This window comes from Protopterus annectens, chromosome 7.part0, assembly GCF_019279795.1.
Source record: "Protopterus annectens isolate FY-2018-M chromosome 7.part0, PAN1.0, whole genome shotgun sequence".
Classification (NCBI taxonomy): Eukaryota; Metazoa; Chordata; order Ceratodontiformes; family Protopteridae; genus Protopterus; species Protopterus annectens.
In genome coordinates this window covers 867,333,339-867,354,408 of record NC_056739.1, presented here as the reverse complement: position 1 = coordinate 867,354,408, position 21,070 = coordinate 867,333,339, and the positions used below count along the sequence as shown (strand labels likewise).

Genomic DNA, 21,070 nt, shown 5'->3' with positions numbered 1-21,070 from the left:
AGATAGCCTAGTATGAACCTATGAACCTATAAGATGCATAATGCCTACACATAACACATCTTGTCCTTAATGGTAGGAAAGCAGACATTACAAAGAACTTATTTCTGTGGGCAGTACATCTTGGTTGTCCCACTGTAATAGCAGATTGTTGGAATGAAAAAAAAAGATATTGATTTATTTATTTACATTTGTTTACTGGGCAAGTCTGACTGGGTCAAAAATCCCTTTTCAGTAGAAGGTGGGCAGAAAATGTGAAAAAAAAATGCTAAAACAATACAAAAATCAAGTTCTGTAATGGAGACGTGAAAGGACGTCACAATAAACATTAATAAATTATCATCCTCAAAGCAAGAAAATCAGGAATATATTAAGAAAGGAGAAAAGAAGTCGCAATGCAGTGCTAGTCCAGAAACAGGAAATACTGGAATGCAGAGGTGATGTGATTAACACCTTTCATTGGACCAATCAAGACGTTAGAGGTACTCAATATTTTAGTATAACAGGAGCCCTTTATCAGGAGTTAGTAAGTTGTCGATGTTTGATAAAGTTCTTTAATACCCATTTGTATCTAGTAAGTCCAGAAAAACAAAGTACAATTATTTTTTTCCCCACTGGCTACAAGAAGCATCTTGAAAAATACTGTTATGAAAGAAAATATTCTTGATGAGAAAAAAAGTCTCAGTCTGAAACGCAGGCGTTCAGAAATGTGTCACAAACTTTAGAGATGGACACAATCCTGTAGTCAGAAAGAACCCCACAAATGGCAGGAAGAGATGTGGTCATACAGGAATGGTATGCGATTCTGGAAATTGCTATTCAGAGACATGTTAGCCGCAATGTGCAAGGACCTTATTAACAGCTAATTAACATGTCTGTAAAATGCTTTTAACTGCAGTTTAAATCAGAATTTTTCTGTGGTAGTCAACACCGGTGGTCCATATATTGTGTCGGGATAGGCGCCCCTCTCCCACACACGAGTACACACAAATAACCTCTTCTTACCTGTCCCTGAACTGACGTAATGTCCCATCTATGTCTCTGTATTTTTCCCTGCCCCACTTGATGACAGACATTACAGTCTCATTCTCCTTAATGCTCACAATGTGCATGACCTGGTGTTGCATTAACTTTTTACATGAATCTAAGTAATAGTGTCAACATTTTCCATGATGTCATCCATGATGTCATCCACTGTTTTTCCCAGGTTTGTTCTGAAGGCTCCCTCCACATTGATATGCTGCCATCTATCCCAACTGTCCCTGATTTTACACCATACTGCTTATCTGTCCAGAATTTTGCAGAATGTCCAATGTTTTTCTTTAGCATGTCATAAAACGTGTGTATTTCTGGCAAATCATTGGGGATTGAAGTCACTAAGCAATGACAACCATTTAGTTAAAGTTTTCATATCCTTCAGAAAATATATATAAATATACATCAATGCAAAAAAATGCTATTTTAGTAACTTTCTAAGTTGATTAGAGCAATATTAAAAATCTGTCTGCACTTTTGTGCTTTTTTTCCCGAATTATTGTTTACTTTGTACACAATACTTGTGCTACGAGATTGATGTTTTTAAGGCCACTCCTGCTGTTACCTCATAATTCCCAGACCATTGTAATTCGTGAATATCACCAAACAGTAGAGTATGATACTTCATATTATATAAAACACCACTCAGGACTTGCTCAGAAGAGATTAGAGAGGGTGGAGTGGGTCTACCGATGCGATGGAGAAAGTTAGGGGGGTTGAGGGGAGCTGAATATTCCACTTGAACATTAATAATGTTTCTGACATAGCTAATGAAGACTTTGTTGTTGTCCTTAACATGGGTGCCAATTTTTAATTTATACTTGTTTTGAAGGATTTGATTTTTGGTCCTGTGTTCTTTGTTCATCTTTTTGAGTTCTGCTGTAGATAATAAGGTATCTAATTTTATCTTAAGGTCTATGAATTTCTTTCTCTTATGGTATAGGGTTTAACCATAGGGGTTTGTTCCTGAATTTGTCATTATATTTATGCAGACTGATACATCAATGCATGTTTTGAAGTGGGTATAGAATTATTCATAAATGTGTCAGTAATGCGGTCATTGAGGTGAGGAGAGTGCTTACATTTCATTAGGTTATCAGTTATCTTCTGTGGTAGGTTGGACAACTGGCTGGCTGGCAACTCAACACTGTAAAACTCCACTGCCAATCATGATCGGACAGGTGGTCAACTGTGGCAACCCCTAACAGGGAAAAAGCCGAAAGAAGAAGAAGATCAGTTATCTGGAGTAGGCTTGCCTTAGAATAGTCTATAAAGACAGAAGGAGTTTGTGGTAAATCAGGTTTTACCCTCCTAGTGTGTGTGTTAAAAAATGGTGGTTAGATTTAACCAGTGATATGATAGCTGTAAGTGTTTAGCAAAGAGTGCCCATATTGGAGGGAACCAGTTCCAATATTTTACAGCTTGTAATTAGGACTTAGTATCTACTCTTTCTGAAGATCTGGCATTAATTAATTCCAGGAATTATTGTGCATACTTATTTATGGCACTGTAGGTTTCTTAGGTAATGGAGGGGTAGTGGATGTTTCCCGAGAGAATAATATGAGGTTTGACTGGGAGGAATTACAGTTTGTCTCGATAACCCTTGTGGTCTTATATGACATGGAGGGAGTACTGCAGTTGAGTATGATGTCATACAGAGTTTTATTTACCTTGAGAAGGATATGGAGAAGTTCAAGGTTGTTGTCCTGCCCTAAGAGTATGGAAGTGAATTAACATTTTAGGAATATGGACACCCCCCATAATACCATCGTTTTTGGAGATGACAAAAACAGAAAACCATCTCAGATAAACTTACTCTTATGTTTATCTGAGCCAGTTTTCTGTTTTTGTCTATTAATTGGTGATTTTACCAAGCTCAATGTTTACCTGCTTCTGCTCTCTTTCTTTCTAAGAAGATTGTTGGACCTGAGTCTCAAAGACTGGTAGGGGAAACCCTGCACTGTGAGGGTGCTGTTTCTGTTTTGATGCCATGCTTCAGTAACTGAAAAAGTTCAGGTCAGTATATTCAAGCCATGAAAAAAGAGGACAAGGCCATCTGTAGCCAAGTAACCAGAGTTGTCATTCATCACCTCCGAGGCTGATTCATATTGGGTTCCCTTAGAATGACACTAATAACTAAGGTAATTACTGAAGTGAATTATATTTCGTTTGCATTGTGGCACCATTCTTGGCAATGGCAGGATTCTGCATAATACCAGCTTTACACCAAATTCAGATAGACATTCTGAGAGGTCCATCATGTTCATCTTCACATGGTCCAAGAAGGTATGTCTGAAGTCATTCACTCCCACATGCACAACGAGCAGACCATCACATTGTCTTTGTTCAGCCTGATAAGTGGAGCATCTGTGTATGTGTGTGTGTGTCTGACTATGGAATCATCTATGACTAAGATATTACCACATGTACTGTGTTAGTCTTGCTGCCTTAAAGCTTTAGTTTGCCAAATGAGTGACTAATGACCTCTTTTTGTGGTTATATTTTCTGTAGTGTCTGTACATTGTTTGACAGCCAGTGTGATGCTGTGTGTCCTGTATACCAAAGCTTTGTCTAGGAGGCCTTTGTGGTTTTTGTAGGGAATATTTGTGTACCTCCGCATAAGAAGACTTATTTCTTGTTTTGGGACATGATGGGCATGGTTGTGTGAATTTGGACAGAAATGGAAATTTATTTAATACAGTCAATCACTTTAGAAGAGAGGCTGGCCTCCCAGATTAGTAGACGCTTGTACCGCTCATCTATAATCTTATCCAGTGGAAGAAAAAATTGTTGCCAGTGAGCATGATGCAGTTTTTGCAGAACCTCAACATGCCTAGTGCTAGCAGGATGACTACCAGACACTGAGGTAAACTATTTCATGATAAATAGTAACTTGTGAACTAGGGAGTGCAAATAAGTACTTGTTATTGTTGTGTCTTTCGGCTTTTTCCGGTTAGGGGTCGCCACAGCGGAACTCCGGTCTGCTAATGATTGGTAGGTGATTTTTACATGCCGAGTTACCAGCCCTGACGCACAACCTTCAACGAAGGTATGCCCATTCATGCATGTCTCCATGCAGAAGACGCTCTAACTGAGAATCGAACCGGACAGCTTCTTACTGTGAGGTGATAATGCTACCGCAGCACCACCACCGCGGTACTAATAAGTACTAATTAAGTGTAATTGGAGAAAAGGGCCTATATACCAGAATACAAGGAGGAGTCAAATCACAAGAGTTACAATAAATATGTACAGTGGCAGTAACTGAAGAGTTCAAAAGTCAATAAAAAGTGCAGCAACAACAAGAACACCATGGCACGGAAGGATAAAGCCCTGACTATGACCCAGGTGATTCAGATTTATTTAGCGACTTTGGTATCTGAGGCACTGTCGGGGGGGATGGGCCGGCCCGTCCTTGGAGGGGAGTGTGATGTGCATGGGCACAAAGAATGACAGGCTTTACCTAGTAGAGGCTTGGTCAGGATGCCTCAATTTTCTTGACTTTCCCTTGAAAATGAGACCGAATTGTGACTGTGACCAAAGCGGTATATAATGGCATCCTGGAAGGTCAGTTGTGATGTGCTTCAGCCAAGATGCATGGCAGCTTGCTGATATTAGCTTTGTGAAGAAGTGTGGAGCGATCAGCATGGACTACCTATTGCATGTCCCCTTGGAGAATATCAGGCACACATCTAGAGTGGGTGGGGAAACTAGGGGGTAAGTCTTAAAGACAGACCTCCACATTAGATGACAGACAGCACAATCCTCCCAGGATGTCTGTATGTCCCAGTTTAGTCCCAGTTGTAATTTGGTCATAGCCCATGGTAGTATGGAATAACCGGAAGACCCAGCAATAAATGTGGGACAAAAAAGTCAATAAAAGTGTAGCTGCAAGTAAGCGATGAACTAAAATACTAGAAAAAGGAGACGTGATCAACAGAAACATTTGCCAGCCTTGCATTACCAGCTGTATCCTTGGCTCCTTCTAGTTCTCCTATAGAGGAAAAGCATGGTACTTTTTCTGTTCTAGATTTTACACCTTTTATTTCCTTATAGAAAATACTGCTTCCCCTTAAAAATGGAGTTTTGAAATGCAGCAGAATTAAATTTGTTTTCGTATCTCATGGCCAGGATAACCATCTGTACCTGGTTGGTGTCTCCCTTCCCCCAACCCTCCTCTAGACTAACCATCTTACTTCCAATACTTGAGCCTCCAGCTTGGGAGCAGCGCTAATGAAGCATTCAGCCATTTTTAAGTGAAAGGTGAGAAGATTGAAACTTCATCTGCTTCTAATGGCAGGACTTTTGAAATGCTGTATACTTCCCTGAGGGGAGGTGCATACAGTGATGTAAGCATGCATTCAGGAGAACACCACCTATGTTATATTGACAGTCTGTCCTCTCCCTATGGAAACACATGCATATGATACAGTAATGCTGCTCCCCAGCCTGTGCTACAGAACAGCATTGTGTTGCAAAAACTCACACCCTCCCACTGAAGTAGGCAAGCTGGCCATTGGCTGCAAAAATGTGTACCCTCCCACTGAACTACGCAAGCTAGCCATTGGCTGCTAAAACTTGTACCCACCCACTGAACTAGGCAAGCTGGCCATTGACTACCTAGTCCTACATCTCCAATCAGTCATCCAGCTTCCACAGTCACTAGTAGACCAAGGGTTACCAGCATATTGACCCACATTGTAATGCTACAGTAGATTGACATGTGTGTATGAAATCATAGACAATAGCTCCCTTGTTGAATAGATTTGATATATATATATATATATATATATATATATATATATACAAAACTAAATGTTTCACCACCCAGTAGTCAGGGATCTGGGTACGCACATAGACAGTATCCTTACCTTCAACCACCTTATGGCCACAGTGGTGAGGAAATATTTTTATGTTGCACAACTTACAAGCAACGGCATGGCATCTAGATCCAAAGAGGTCATTATCCCACTGTACTCTCCCTTTATCAGACCAATCATAGAGTACAATGCTCCCTTTCGTATGTACTTGACCAGGCATATGCAGCAACTAGAGCGACCTCAAAGTTTCCTTACAAAAAGAATATAAGGTGTGACAAACCTGCCTTATGCAGAGAGCCTTAAAGCCCTTTCCCTCTGCTCAGTCCCATACATTGCTGAGGGGTGATCTATGCCTGCCTTACAAGGCATCCACAAACCCCATACTTTTGAATCTCCTACATATTCGTAAGTTAAAAAGTACCAGAACTACAAGGTCTAGAGACCTGAATTTTGTCTGTGACTTAAAGAGAACATGCTGGAGAAACAAATTTATGTCCCAGAGGCTGCCCCTCCTATGGAACAGGCTTCCCATTCATGTGAAGCTGAGTTTATCTATTACCCAGTTTAAGCATAACCTATACCAGTGGATGGGGAATAGGAAATTTACACCGGGCCTGGCACCTATGTCCCTTATGGACAGATCTAGCATATAAATGCCTGGCCCTCAATGTCCTATTTGGATGCAGGACATCATTATTCTTTTAGGAAAACTTGGCTGGACTTAGAAAGAGGCCCCTTGGGTCATTAACCTAGTGACAGTCTATGAATCTATGAATCCATACTCCAGTAAAACTAAAAGTGGCATTCATAAGTGATGACAATGAGTCTATGCAGAGTGCCAGCATCTCTAAAATCATAACCTGAATGTCCAAGAAGTCTATAGCTGAAGCAAGGCTGGGTTAATGTATTAATGCATCAATGTGCAACAAACTATGAATCTTCATTTCTGAAGTCCAAGTTACTCTAGAAATGTCATGATGTATTAAATAATAGTGCATTATACAACTTGTGCAATTTTCAACTTAATGTGTGAACACTCTAGCACCAAACCATAACATGTAAGCATTTCCAAAGAGGAATGGTGATTCTGTTTATACCCCTGGTGACATGCAGTTTCTACGTGTAAGTAATTCTAAACATAGTTTAAAGCAGTACCACTGAGGGAAATAAAAGTAGAGATAACAAAGGCAAACCATACATTTTCCAGTTTACTTTATCTTAAACAGTGGGACTGAAAAAAAAAATCTGCTGATGGCACTGGTAAATAAAGATGGGACAATCTGATCCAGCTGTCGGTGTTAAGTGAAACCTGTTTTTTATGTCTGTTATGTTGAACTAGTGTAACTAATTTTATTTCTTAGGTTTGACTTGGACTGAGCCTGAAATTGGTCTGTATAGATCAGTGATCTATCTCAAGACACAAATTAAAAATAAAATAAGTAAATTTTGACTGCATTTGTCTGTGTGTGTGTGTGTGTGTGTGTGTGTGTGTGTGTGTGTGTGTGTGTGTGTGTGTGTGTGTGTGTGTGTGTGTGTGTGTGTGTGATATTGTGTAGTGAGTCTGAAATATACTGGAAGCAAGCACATGTTTTATTTATTTTATTTATTTTTTTTATTTTATTTATGTTTGATGACCGGGGAAGTCCACTGGGCCAAGAAGAGCCCGTTTTCAGTGGAGGCCCAGGGAGAAAAGCTCCACAATAATTGCAAGTTACATCTCACATGTTACAAAAGGATACAGTTCGTACAGCTAATTAAACGTTTACAGATAAGCACCATGATATTTGCAATTGGCTTATCACAATGTTACAAAAATGAAAGACATAATTCAATACAGAAATTTCAAAATTTACGTAAAGTGAATATTTTTGTTATAAACTCAATTGTAGGTTTAACATTTCAAAAAATATAGCTACTAGCCATTAGTAGGTTAGCAAAATATTATGCATGGAGAGGGTAATAGTATATTTGAGACTGGAGAGTATAGTACAATAGATATTAGAGAGAAAATTAGTTTTTGGTAGAGGAGGGATTGTTTTGGGTGGGATGAAGTAATATTAGAGGTAGTTGGAGGAGTCAGTGCAAGGTGGAATGGGGGGGGGTTAAGGGTATTCCCATCTGGAAGAAAGATGAGAGAGTAGTTGAGATCAGAAATTTGTATGATTAGGTAGGTTGCGTAGGTGTGTGGGGAGAGAGTTCCACTGTTTAGCTAAGGAGTGGGACAGCAGTAGATGGCCAGGAGGTCTTGCAGGTTTGTGGACCTGAAGGAGATTTTGGTTTTTGGATCTGAGTGAGCGGTTGGGAATGTAAGGTTTTAAGGAAGTAGCAAGAGCTGGGCAGTTGGCAGGTTTAAAGATGAGCTTGTGGGCAATGGTGAGTTGTAGGTAACTGAGGTAGTTGGGTAGTTCAAGCCAGTTGAGGGTGAGGAGGGAGTGGCAGTGGTGGGATAGTTTAGCTATGCAGTTGAACTGGCTGGCTGTTTCAGGGTTGGAGAGGTTGGGGTCTGGGCAGTGGTTTTCTTTTTTGCCAGGATGCAGCATGGATGAGATGGAATCCCAGAATTTTGGGGGATTTGTTGAGTGCAAGGACTGGAGTTTGGAGTAGTGAGCTTTGTGGTCTTTAATTATTAGTTTTTTGTAGAGTTTTGTAGTTGCTTATATTCTAGGGGGGTGTTAGGGTTTTTATGTTTTTGATATTATTTCCATTTTTTGTCCCTTTGGTGCAAGGCTAGTTTAGTATCTTTTGATAACCATGGGCAGGGATTGGTTTTGATGTGTTAGGTTTGAGGGGGGGGACTTGCTGATTGAGAAAGGTTAGGAATGAGTGGTTAAAGTAGGAAAGGGCATAATCTAGAGGAAGGGTTTTTAGGGGGGACTAGTCAGTATGCTTTAAGCATTCGGAGAAAGTTAGAGGGTTGAAAGAGGAGAGGTTGCGGGTTTGGATGTACTTGGTGTTGTTTATACAGTGGAGATGGGAGACGGTTGGCGAAGGCTGGTAGGTGATCACTGAGAGGATCAGGTAATGTTCCAATTTTTGGTAATAAGGTTTGGGTGAGTTGTTAGGATACAGTCAATGATGGTGCCATTGGTACCATCTTTATTAAGTAAATAATTTACTTAATAATTTATTTTCTATATAGGCACCTTAGCTTTTGGGTAAAAAAAAAGAAACATTAAGGCTATCTATGTGATATAAGTCTCTTACAGCCCTTCTATCAAAACAAGCAGTTTAAGTAGCAAGTCACAGCTGTGGAACCTGCCAGGCTTCTTTCAGTTTCACAAACAGAAATCTTCTCCTGAATTTCTCACTCTGTAAATTTTCTGTCTCAGTATTCCTGCTTTAGATTTGACAATCTGCACCTAGTAACTTCCTATTACATGGCAATGGGCTAGATTCATTAATAGTGTGCCACTGTCCTATAGGGATTTGGGATTTGGTATCAAACAAGTAATGTAGATTACCTCTCTCTCTCTTTTTGTATATATATATATATATATATATATATATATATATATATATATATATATATATATATATTATATCTATATATATCTATGGAATACTTTACAGGAACTTGGCTGGAATCATGCTCTAGTGACAAAACAATCAGACAGGAGTGAAAATATTGTTATAATGAGATGAGATCTGATTAATGTGGAGACGTGTATGGACCACTTGCAGAATAGTGACGTGTATGCAAAAAGATCAAAGACAGAATATTAGAAAACAAAGGCTGAGTTTGGTGAATTATTAATGAATGGTTTAAGGTTACATTTTTTTTTAAAAAAAGTGTTCATAAAAAATACAAACTGAAACTATTATGCCTACTTTTAATTGTCTGCCCAAAATATGTTGTGAAGATAGGTAAAGGCTGCCAGCCTAGCCAGATAGAATTTTGTAGATAATTCTGTTATTTGTAAATATTAATGTAAGCCACAGGCTTGTTCTCTTAAATGTGAAAAGACTGCATTGGATACTGAACTACAAAAATGTAACAACAGTGCACTCTACTGTAACAAAGCGGACAAGTCAATTCTTTGATGTCAAAATTCGGAGTCGATATGTCTGGATGAAGAAATTCTGTCTATTGTTTTGAGGCCAGAGTTAATGGCTAGACTTTGCATGTCTAATTTCTTTTATTGCTCTGGTTCCTGACCAGCTGCAAGATCAAAGGGGCTATTAACCTCTGCGAGTATGTTGGCCTGGGAACCAGAAAGAAGTGATGTAATCTGAAATGAATCAGTGGTACTGTGCTATCAATTTAAGGACAGAAAGAAGGAGAGCATGAGAGCATTTGTCTTGAGGACATCCAACCTCACCAGCACTGTCTTGCTCTATATGTAAGTTTTTTTTTAGAACTGTGTTTTCTCATACATATAGCTAGGGAATAGGAAGATTAGACTAGTTTGTTTTTCTGTGATGTCAGAACTTTTTTACGGTATTACTTTAAGTATTTCTCTGTGATCTCTGAACTCCTGACTAGCACTGTGTAGTAAGAAGTATTGTCTTGTGTTGTTATTATTCATTATTAAATATTTTTAAACCTTTCAACTGTGGCTGTTTTGTGTAAATATAATTTAAGCTCTTAAGAGTACTTGCATGTCTTTGGTAAAGCTGTACAAAGCCACTCGAATAGCTTTAGCCCTGGTCTACCTACCTATTTGGATAATAATATTACACAGTAATAATTGGACACCTTTTAGTAAGGGCCTTTGAATAGCTGATGAATATTAGCTGGGTGGTGGCAGTGATTTTGACCGTATAGTCTGGGTAGAAGGGTCACAGCTGGAGAACCTGTGCCAGCCTTCCCCAGGAGTGTCTGTGTGGTTATATAAACTCTTATCTCAAAGTGTGTGTGTGTCGGCTACTTAGGCAGGGACATGAAGCACTGGTTGAACAGAGAGGGTGCTGGAGGTTTTAGCTTGCCCACTAGGCTGAGATCTGGACCCTATAACTGTGCCAGTGGGGGGTCTTATTGGGGACTTGGAGAGAAAGGGAGAAACCAGCCCCAGACTGACAGTGACCTCTGTCTGTTCTTAAGGGAAATTGTACTTTACTGCGTGTGTATTTGTTATCCTTTCCCTGTATGGATGCCCCTGACTGGTATTAGTGGTGAGGATTGAGGCTCCTTGATTGCCGGGCCAGTGTATGGGCATCACATATGTAAAAACTTACCATACATAAAAACTTACTATAACCACCAAGCTGACCAACAATAAGTGTATGCCAAGGTCTTTTTAGAAAAGACTGGTTTTATAATTAATTAAATATGTGAAAAAGGTTGAAACTTATGTTCAGGACATCACAGATGTACTGTGTCATTTGGAAGAAGTTATTTGACAACATGATTATTTTTGGATCACAAAAGATGTTGATGCATTTGTACTCATGTTGGAATGGAGGCAATGGAGTATTTTTAGGTACCAACCCTACTTCTTTATATGCTTTATTTGGTATATACACACACACACACACACACACACACACACACACACACACACACACACACACAGGGTCTATATTATGAAGTTGAACGATCAAAAGAGCAAGCGCTCTTTTATCGAACACTAAAAGTCAAAAGTCTGTATGATGACCACACGGAGCAGCAATTTTTTTCCCTGGGAAAAAAATCGCTGGGCCGTTATCATGACTTTGTCATTTCCTCTGCTGTGGTGCGATCTCGGAGTTGGCATATTTAAGTAGGGGGGGGGGTGTGGGAGGAAAACAATTACTGTTCTGTGTGTTCAACATTTACTGCTTTTGGTTTTTCACATGCACATGCACATGCTCACACACACACACACACACACACACACATACACACACACACACACACACACACACACTGATAAAAAAATTAAAGACAAAGACAAGGAACATTAATAGGAGCAAGTCTTGCAACTTCATATACAAATTTAAACATGGGCCTTTTTGAGATGGAGTATACTTATAATACAAATTATTATAAAGAGAATATAGTGAACCTACAGAATATATCAATGATTTATTATCACATGTAAGGTAATTTTGATGAATTTTACAACTTTTTGGAGTGTTTGAAATTTAAGATAAAAATGAATAGTTAAATAATTGATTTTTTAGGTTTAACACTAACAGGTAATGAAAATAAAAATATAATGATTAAAATATCTAGAAAGTATGTAATGCTGTCATGTTTTTGTAGGAGAAAGGTGAACATCCTGATAGCTTGATTATGTCATTACTATATAGTGAATTTCTAAAGGTTAGACAATATTGTAGTGAGTGGGATGGTGATGCATAAGAAGCAATATTTTTAACTGAACTCTTTAAAAAAGAGGTTATGATGAAGATTGGATTGAAAAAGCATACTTTAAGGCCTGTAGAAAAGACAGGAGAGAATTCATTTTTGGATATAAAAATAAAAACGTGACCAATAATTGACAAATAAAAATAAGAATGATGATTAGTATTTAATAACTCGGTATATGTAGTTCTGCCTTGATTTTAAGTATTAGAGCTAATTGGCGTCTGTCTTATGATTATCCCAGCATAACAGCTGCTATTCCAAGAAACTGTAAGATATTGTATTCTAGGGGTTGTATTTTTAAAGATATAGTACTTAGTCACTATACTCGACCAATTGTTGACATGAATAGTGGTGTAACAGTATTAGACATCAACAGGTATGGATATTGTACTATTTGCAACAGTATGGTGCGTGGACATGAAATTAAGACAAGTACTTATAATGTAAGATTATGCGATATTAACTTTTGTGAGAATAAAAATGAGGTATGTGTAAAACAGTGGCCTTGTGAAAAAGTCTGTTTTGGAAAAACCAAAACAAAATTCTCAGACAGACTTAAGGAACACTATAGAAATGCTAAAAACAGAAATTTCAGTAGTCCTTTGACATTATAATTCCACGCTCACTTTAATGCAGAAAGGTCTATATGAAATTGCTGGAAAAATATGGTCAAACCAAGAATGGATTAATTGATAATGAGATGTGGTGTTCTCATTTAAAAAAACTGTATTTGCTTATTTAGAAACATTGGTAGTATATTTTGAAAGAAACCCACACAGCCAGCATATGTCAGTACTCAAACACTATCCTCCTTGCATCTGTAATGATATGTTAAAATTATAGAGTAAGCCCACTAACTTTTCCCTTTTTAGGTATTTGTGGGTAATCGGCAAAAACGTATGGAAAAGGTGGAAGAAGAGGTTCTTTGTCCTAGTGCAGGTAAGTGCATCAGTCTTCCTGGACCCTGTTAAAGGATTTTCCAACAAGTCACATTAAACAAAGCTAATTTAATGATGGGAACATTGTCATCATATGATTGTATATTAGTCTGTGACGTTTTTGCAATCAAATTTCATTTGTAATTTTAAAAAAAGCTGGACATTCACAAAATATGAGGATGTCTATTATTTTACAGCTATAATTTCATTTTGCTGTGCCTAATGTTACAAGAAAAAATGCATAGACTGTGATAAATTGTAAGATGTAATTTTTAAACTTTGTAGTTACAGATAGCAGATGTGTAGGTTCTTGTAGTTACGTGATGCAAAACCAAGATGTAATAGTATGCATTGTTCAATAGATTAAGTCCAATGTGTGCTTTTTTTTCTAACAAAGCAATGTTTGCTTGTACATCATACATGGAAACAATTGTTAGTGCCATAGCATTTACTACTGTGTATATTATCCTCTGTCCAATTTTCTGTACTCTATTTTTATAAACTTATTGAAATTTTGTTTAATATACAGTAGATATATATATATATATATATATATATATATATATATATACACACACACACACACACACACACACACACTATATTTACAAAAAAGGGAAATGTGCAATTCACAAACAATAGTTGACTATGTCATTAGTTAACAGAAAATATTTCAACAGATATCAGTTTTCCATATTTCATAAACAACATTTCTGGTTTGTTCAAACAAAGTTAATATGTATTATTGATTTCTGTAGTTCTAAAAGTAGGTAGGCAAAACCACAGTGATACAGCCAAATATACAAGAAGATGTGGTCAATGACAAGAAAAGGCAAGGCATTATACCCAGGAATAAACTTGAGTCATGTCAGTAGAAAACATGAAAAGTAATGCTGTCTAGTCCCATAGCATGATCAAAATGTTATCTGAACTGGTTACATTGATGGAAAATACTGTGACACTAATAAAAACTTGGTAGCCTTAGAACTATTACTAGGATATAAACATAGGTCAGTTTTCACGTTATAAACCCCGAATGACAATCACAAAGGTTGTCAAGTCACCTCATCACAGAAACACAAGTTTATGTATTTATTTATTATTTATTAATGAATTAATTATGGGGACAATCCTCCCCAGAACTACATAGGAGCTTCTCTCCCCATAACCATATGTCGTAACTCTACAAAACTGCATGGACAAGAGAGTACCAAGAAAGGGTGGCAACACTGTAATATTTTAACAATGGGTTTCACTGGAAATGGTGCAGTCACAAAGCTGCACCCTGGCAAGCTGTTGCTCATTGCTTTACATTTTATTGATGAGTACAGAAGCTGTTTTCAAAGGGTAGGAGAGGGACAGAATGTCAGACCTTAAAATAGGCAATCATTTTGCATCAAGTGATTACAAAGCATTGTGCTTTCCCTTCACTTAAATATGATTTGATTATAGTTAAGAAATGTGCATGTACGACAACAGACTTTAAAGAATGAGGTAATACTTTTGAAAAGCTCTAAAAATTGTGATGATGATTGGGAAGAGTAACGGAAACATTTTTAAAATTGCCATCAAAGAATAAAATTCAGCTACAAACTGAATGGTACATCTGATTAATGGGAAAATCCACAGCCTTCTCTAATGAGGTGATTTTATAAGCGAGAGAAACACATACAATATTTATGAAGTGTGACGAACATAGACAACGGAAAATAAGACAGTATGTCACTTAACACAAAAGAAAACTGTTAAGGCTGTAACAAATGTGCCGCTGCATCTTTTCTACAACTAACCCTACAAATAAAATCAATTTCAACAAATTCCTCAACCTCACAAATATTAAAAGAAAAGCTTCAGTAGATGATGTGTGATGATTTCAGGGTCGAAAGGTAAAACCAGGCACAGGTATGTGTAGATGTATCAGCAACAGTGCATGTTCTGCTGTCAGACAAAGCAATCAGTATGTTACCTTAGAAACTTCAGCAAAACTAATAAAAAAATAGGATGCCCCAGTACTGAGAATGAAGGAAATTTCTCATCCAACACAAGTGCCCAGAATAATGGGTGAAGGCAGGAGGTTTGTTCACAATCATGTCCCAGAAGAAAGTTCTGTGAAGTATTTTTATCAGGCTAAAAGTACAAAAAGCAAGGGCCTGATTGGTTGGACACTAAAATTATTATAGAATTAAGACAGATGTTAATGCCATTGTCTGTCCATTTTCAAAACTTATGGGAGGTAGATAAGGTTCCTGATAAGTGGAAGGGAGCAGATGTTCTTCTGCTTAGAAGACTAAGAAGTGCAAAATCTGTAATGTTTTGAGCTGTAACTGCCACTCGTCTTATGTAGCTAGTGAAGACAAAGAGGCTAGGGTGTTCGTTTATATACTTTATTACATACAAACACATCAGGATTGATAGCAGCAACATAAAATAGAAACAAACTGACTACTACACATACATACATGCTCACAACTCTGCCGCTCTCTCCAAAATGACAGTCTTGCTTGTACGTGCTCAGTATGTATACACACGTGCTAGCTCACTGGAAAGCTTCTTAAAGTTACATACACACTCTGATCTACCTCCTCCCTCTTTACTGAGCTGCTGTCTTGCAATAATAATACATTTGAATAGGCATGCAAATTATACAGACAATGAATAAAACAACATTCATGTCCAAGTTGCTGTGTATCTAGAACAAGGTCTGGAAATGCAACCTGATCTTGTAATGTAGCAGTTAGGACTGGGTTTAGCAACAGGGACAGTCACTGGTGAACGATCTGCTTTCGGACTCTCAGGGATATTTTCAGGAACAGGGATATTTCCAGGAATGTACCCTGGAACTGGAACATTGGATAAGTCACTCTGAGAATTAAAGTCTTTATCACACGCAAGACACTGCAATACTGGCTCAGACACCAGTACTAAATGTTTCCTATTCCATCTAAATTATATTCCTTGCGATTCCACAATGATCATAATACGACTTCTGGGAAAAACGCCTTTTCAGGAGTTGAACTTTCAACGCTTTGTTGTTCTTAGCACATGGAAACAACAAATTGCTACTGATTGGTAGTGTCATTCTGATTTGTCTTGACATAAGTCTCTGTGCAGGTGAACCCAAGATGATTATTGTGAGGAATGTTTCTGAGATTCAAGAGATTCAGAAAAACAATGGTATTGTCTCATTTAAACTTCTCTAACAATTGTTTTTCACTTTGAACTGCATTGTCCATGCTGGTGTGAATGACCTGAGACGTACCTCCCTGGACTACATGAAAAGAGACATAGAGGAGCTCTCTGATTATGTAGCCCAGGCAGGTATGACCCTAACCCTGCTGAGGTATCTTCCTTCACCACCATGAATGCACAATATAGAGACAAGATGAATGATCAGCTTTATTGGCTTAATGTCTGGTGTCTGTCATCAAAAAGGATCAGTGTCTGTCTGCCCTGGGATGACATGCTTGACAACACGCTGCTGCACAAGGGGCTGACTTGCACTGTGTCACCCCTGGGATTCAAGATATTGGCTAAGCCTCTTGCCCCCCCAGTTTGCTTTTAGGCAAGGCTCAAATTCCCTACCTACTAAAAAACAAAAAAAACAAAAAAAAATGACTAGCAGGTAATGCTGCGTCAATGCCAAGTCTAAATCTCAAAATGCATGCACTCAGTATGGAGAACATGGTATATGTAACTGAAACTGTCTGTAAAACCTGGTTCAAAGGCCCCCAAGGCTCCTGAGAGCACCCGGTTTACTTAGGTTTTTTCCCTCATCCCCACGTTCCACCCCCCCCACACCAAATAACACAAGGGGAATCCATAAGTGTATCCATATTCATAAAGGTTCCAGGTTGGTGGCACGAGCATTAGCCTAAAACCAAGCAGGGTGCAACTAACCATGTGCAAAACTGTGCAGGCAAATGCTCACAACTCAGGAACCCCCCTCTCTCACCCATCAGAAACACCACAAGAAGACCATCTCCTTTGAAGTATAAATGTATGACAAACACCATCATATTGGTTGGATCATTGGGCCAGACTTCCCTAACTGAATAGCCCTCAAGCCATAACTCAACATACGGGTTCATGCCATAAAAAAATCAAATGCCATGGAACAGCACTGACCACTTCAGAACTCGGAGAGAAAACATACCGCAAAAATGAAACACACAAACTAGATCACACTGTATACAGTGATGACATGATCCCTCATTGGTGAGACCTCTGATCATCAATCCACATCTGGAAATCCACCAGGATCCACAAAAAAGCAAAAAAAGACCCTAAAAAAGAACTTTAAAAGCTAACTTTCACTGGTGTGGTATCCTTGGTGGTCCTAACTGGGCTGGAACTGCCAGAGAGCCTTCTGCCCACCAAAAATGCCTTCCCAGCACACCTCCACAAACACCTCTCCAGGCACTCATGGATCAGGCAATCCCAAATAAAAAGGTGGACAAAGTCCACAACAAAGTCCCAGTCAGGACCCCAGCTAACAACAACGAACAAAATCCATGGAAAGAAGTCCATGGAAGAAATTATTAATAAAAAGAAGAGAAAGCTATTTTAAGTCATAAAAAGAAAAAAATTTAAAAAAAATCATAGGTGAAATTTTGGGAGAAAAAAATTGATGATTCCAAAAAAAATTAACCTGGATTCACTTCCAGATATACCAACCTGGTCAAAAACTCCATAAAATCCTTGTGGAGATATGCCCAAAAAAATACAAAATCACTGAACCCACAGACAATTGCACATTACTGGCAGACAGGTTCAGTGCAAATTTCCCCCCTCTGCCATTGCTACTAGAGATAACTCAGACCAGCCAGTGGAAGCCTCCCCGGATCCTACAAAGCATCAATGAAAAGCTGCTCTCTCTAAAGCTAAAACACCAGCATGCGTCCCGGAATTGTGCCCTGTGTCTGAAAGCTACGAGAGGATGAAAATTAAACAGGCAATAAGGCAGCTGTTTAATCTCAGCCTTACCACAGGATGTGGCGCCCAAGTAGACCCTGTATGGCGTCACCCTCACAAGCAAGGATCTGGTCGCCCGCATCCCCACGGATCCTAAGTCTAGTCAGCAAAGAAAGATAGTGGGGATGGAGGAACTGGACAAAGATAGAGCTCATAAACAAGATATAGGGACATTGCAGTTGAGGAGGAAGGTATTGAAGCCTTGAAACAGTCATGCTGGCCCCTGACATTGAAAACAGGCAACAAGGCTTGTGATGGGAGAAGCTTTCCATACAGCCTACCTGACCTATTGTGGCAACCAAGGCTGCCAAACTGACCTTGCCCCTCGGGTGTACAACAAAAAACTTCAGCCAACAAATGTAAATGCTTTGCTGGCCACCTCAGACTCCAAGAAGTCTTAAAGACCAGTCCCACAGTGGTCGTCACACAGAAACTGTGTCAGGGGTCTTCTGGGTCCTTAAGGCCAACATACAGGAGTTTGGCAGGTGTTTGGCCTGTATTGTTTGGAAGCATAGTGGAAAGATACATGCAGGGGCTATCAGGAGGACTTTGGCGAACAAAGTTTGCAGTGCCAGAGCAAAAAACTGAATAGTGAGATAAATGCTAAGTCATAGCAGAAAGGAAAAGAAGGCGGGGACGCGGAAACAGAGTGCTGGTGCCAAAGCCATAGAAGGACTTAAACCACAAAAAAAAATAGCCCACCCCAGCCGGATAGTAGGAGCCAAACATTGGACAATACAACCAAGTTTCCACCTACCACTCCAGGGAGACAGGTTTCATCCACCTTTTGCAGAAGACATTGCTAAAGACCTGTTACAAAGGTTGACAGTGGATGTTGGCACCATCCAGGATAAAGTGAACCATTTGTCTGCTGGAGATCTGATCCCCCCAAAAGTCCCCTTATCAGACCAGTGATCAGAGCTAATCTGTCAACCACTGCTCGATTGAAGAGGACACCCTCTATTCATCTGCAGCCCCAAAAGTTCCTCCTGAAAATTGCAAGTGACCCAAAAGCTATGATGGAAAAATATAAAGCTCAAAATCACCTCAAAATTCCAAATCTGATGCTCAATGCCAGGTCTTTCTCCAGCCTATGCCGCCTGAAATAGAAGTGACACAACCTCCAAAACCAAACTCACAAATGCCCTATAAAAAATGAAAAATCCAACCCCCAAAAAGGCTAAGCACCTAAACCTTAATCTCCTATGCTGGAAAATAAGCTCCCAGGAGCAGATTTAAGATTTAGCGGAATCATCTCTGTGAATGAAATGGACACCAGCACAAGGGTATCTCAGAACAGTGGAAGGGGATATGTCTGGGAAACGTCAGGATCAATATGGGGGAGTCACTGTTGGCAAAGGAGAATCATCTCTGTGTCACTAATATAAATCTACGAACCTTTTAGGTATTTTTCAGGTGTAATAGCTAGTATACTATAGCCTAGGCTTTGAACCTATGTTCTGCCAAACCATTTGACTGTGTGTACTCAGGACTACTCGTAATATGAATAAAGTCCCACTCTTCAGCAAATCTCTTGAACTGCTGACTTGTAAAATGTGCACCATTGTCAGAAATAACTTTGTGCGGACTACCATGGGAAGAAAAATGTCTCTTTAACTTAGTAATGACAGTACTGGACATGAGATTAGGAAGTAGGTCAATCTCAAAACAATCTGAATAAGAGTCTGCTAACACCAAGTAATGTTGACCATTCCATTCGAAAGTATCTGCAGCTACTGTTGACCAAGGTAGTTCAGGAATCTGGTTTAGCTGAAGTGGTTCTTTCTGTTGATGCGGTTTAGTACCATTACAAACAGAAAAAGATGAAAGTTCTGTCTCAATATCTCTTGACATAGAAGGCCAAAATACTAGTCATCTCACCCTTCTTTTGGTAGATTCATTTCCTGGGTGGCCACTATGCAAGATGTTAATATACTCCTGTTGCAAGGATTTTGGAACAATCACTTTTGGACCTTTCGTGATAATACCGTTGTCAGACAAAATCTCATCTCTGCAGGGAAAATATGGTTGCACTTCTAGTGGTAAACAAGATTGCTTTGATGGCCATCCTTGACTGATAAAGTGGTTGAGCTTCTGAAGAATTGGATCTGAAGCTGTATGAGTTTTAAGCTCATCAAGATGTGTGGAAGAAAAATTTCTCACTTTCATGACTTCAAAATCAGGTTTCTCATTTTCATGCTGTTCAGTGTTTTTTCTGGACAATCTGGATAAAGTATCAGCAAGATAAAGAAGTCTGCCTTTTGTGTAAACTAGATTGAAATTATACTTTTGCAATTTTAACATTATGTGTTGCAATCTTGCAGGAGCCGTGTGCATATTCTTTCTCAAAATAGTGACTACAGATTGGTGGTCAGTCTCCGTTTGAATAGGTCGGCCATAAATATAATCATGGAACTTCAAACATGCAAACACAATTACCAAGAGTTCTTTCTCTGTCTGAGCATACTGCATCTCAGTTTGGGTTACAGTTCTCAAAGCATAGGCTAATGGTCTACCCTCTTGAAGAATGACTGCACCAATACCAAATTTAGAAGCATCACAAGAAAGAGTTACTGGTTTGTGCACATCATAGTATCGTAGAGTAGTTAGATTGGCAATTCTCTGTTTCAGGACATCAAATGCTCTTTGGTATTGTTCTGACCAGGACCAGGTTACATATTTGCATGTTAGCTCTCTTAGTGGTGCTGAAAGTTAGCTCAAAACTGAAATTAACTTTCCTAGATAGTTGACCACGCAAAGAAAATGTTGTAGGGCTTGGACATTGTCTGGTGCTGGCATCTCAAGAAGAATTGCTGCTTGATTGGAAGGATCTGGTCGTAAGCCTGAACTGGTAACCAAATGACTAACATAAGTAACTTCTCATAGCCTGAATTTGCACGTCTAAGGATTCAGCTTAAGATTCACTTTATGAGCTCCTTCTAGAACTTTCCTGAGGTTTCTATCATGTTCAGCTTCACCATTGCCTCCTACAAGAATATCATCTACTGTAATAGCACATG

At 38.9% G+C, this 21,070-nt stretch overlaps 1 protein-coding gene across 15 annotated transcripts in view; it reads left to right on the top strand.

Moving 5' to 3' along the window:
- Positions 1–21,070, top strand: part of CADPS (calcium dependent secretion activator) — a 2,296,269-nt gene that overhangs the window by 1,502,208 nt on the left and 772,991 nt on the right. For all 15 annotated transcript variants that reach the window (XM_044077436.1, XM_044077434.1, XM_044077437.1 and 12 more), the window contains exon 9: positions 13,014–13,080. In XM_044077436.1, the coding sequence (XP_043933371.1) occupies positions 13,014–13,080 (67 nt within the window). The remainder of the gene's footprint in view (positions 1–13,013; positions 13,081–21,070) is intronic.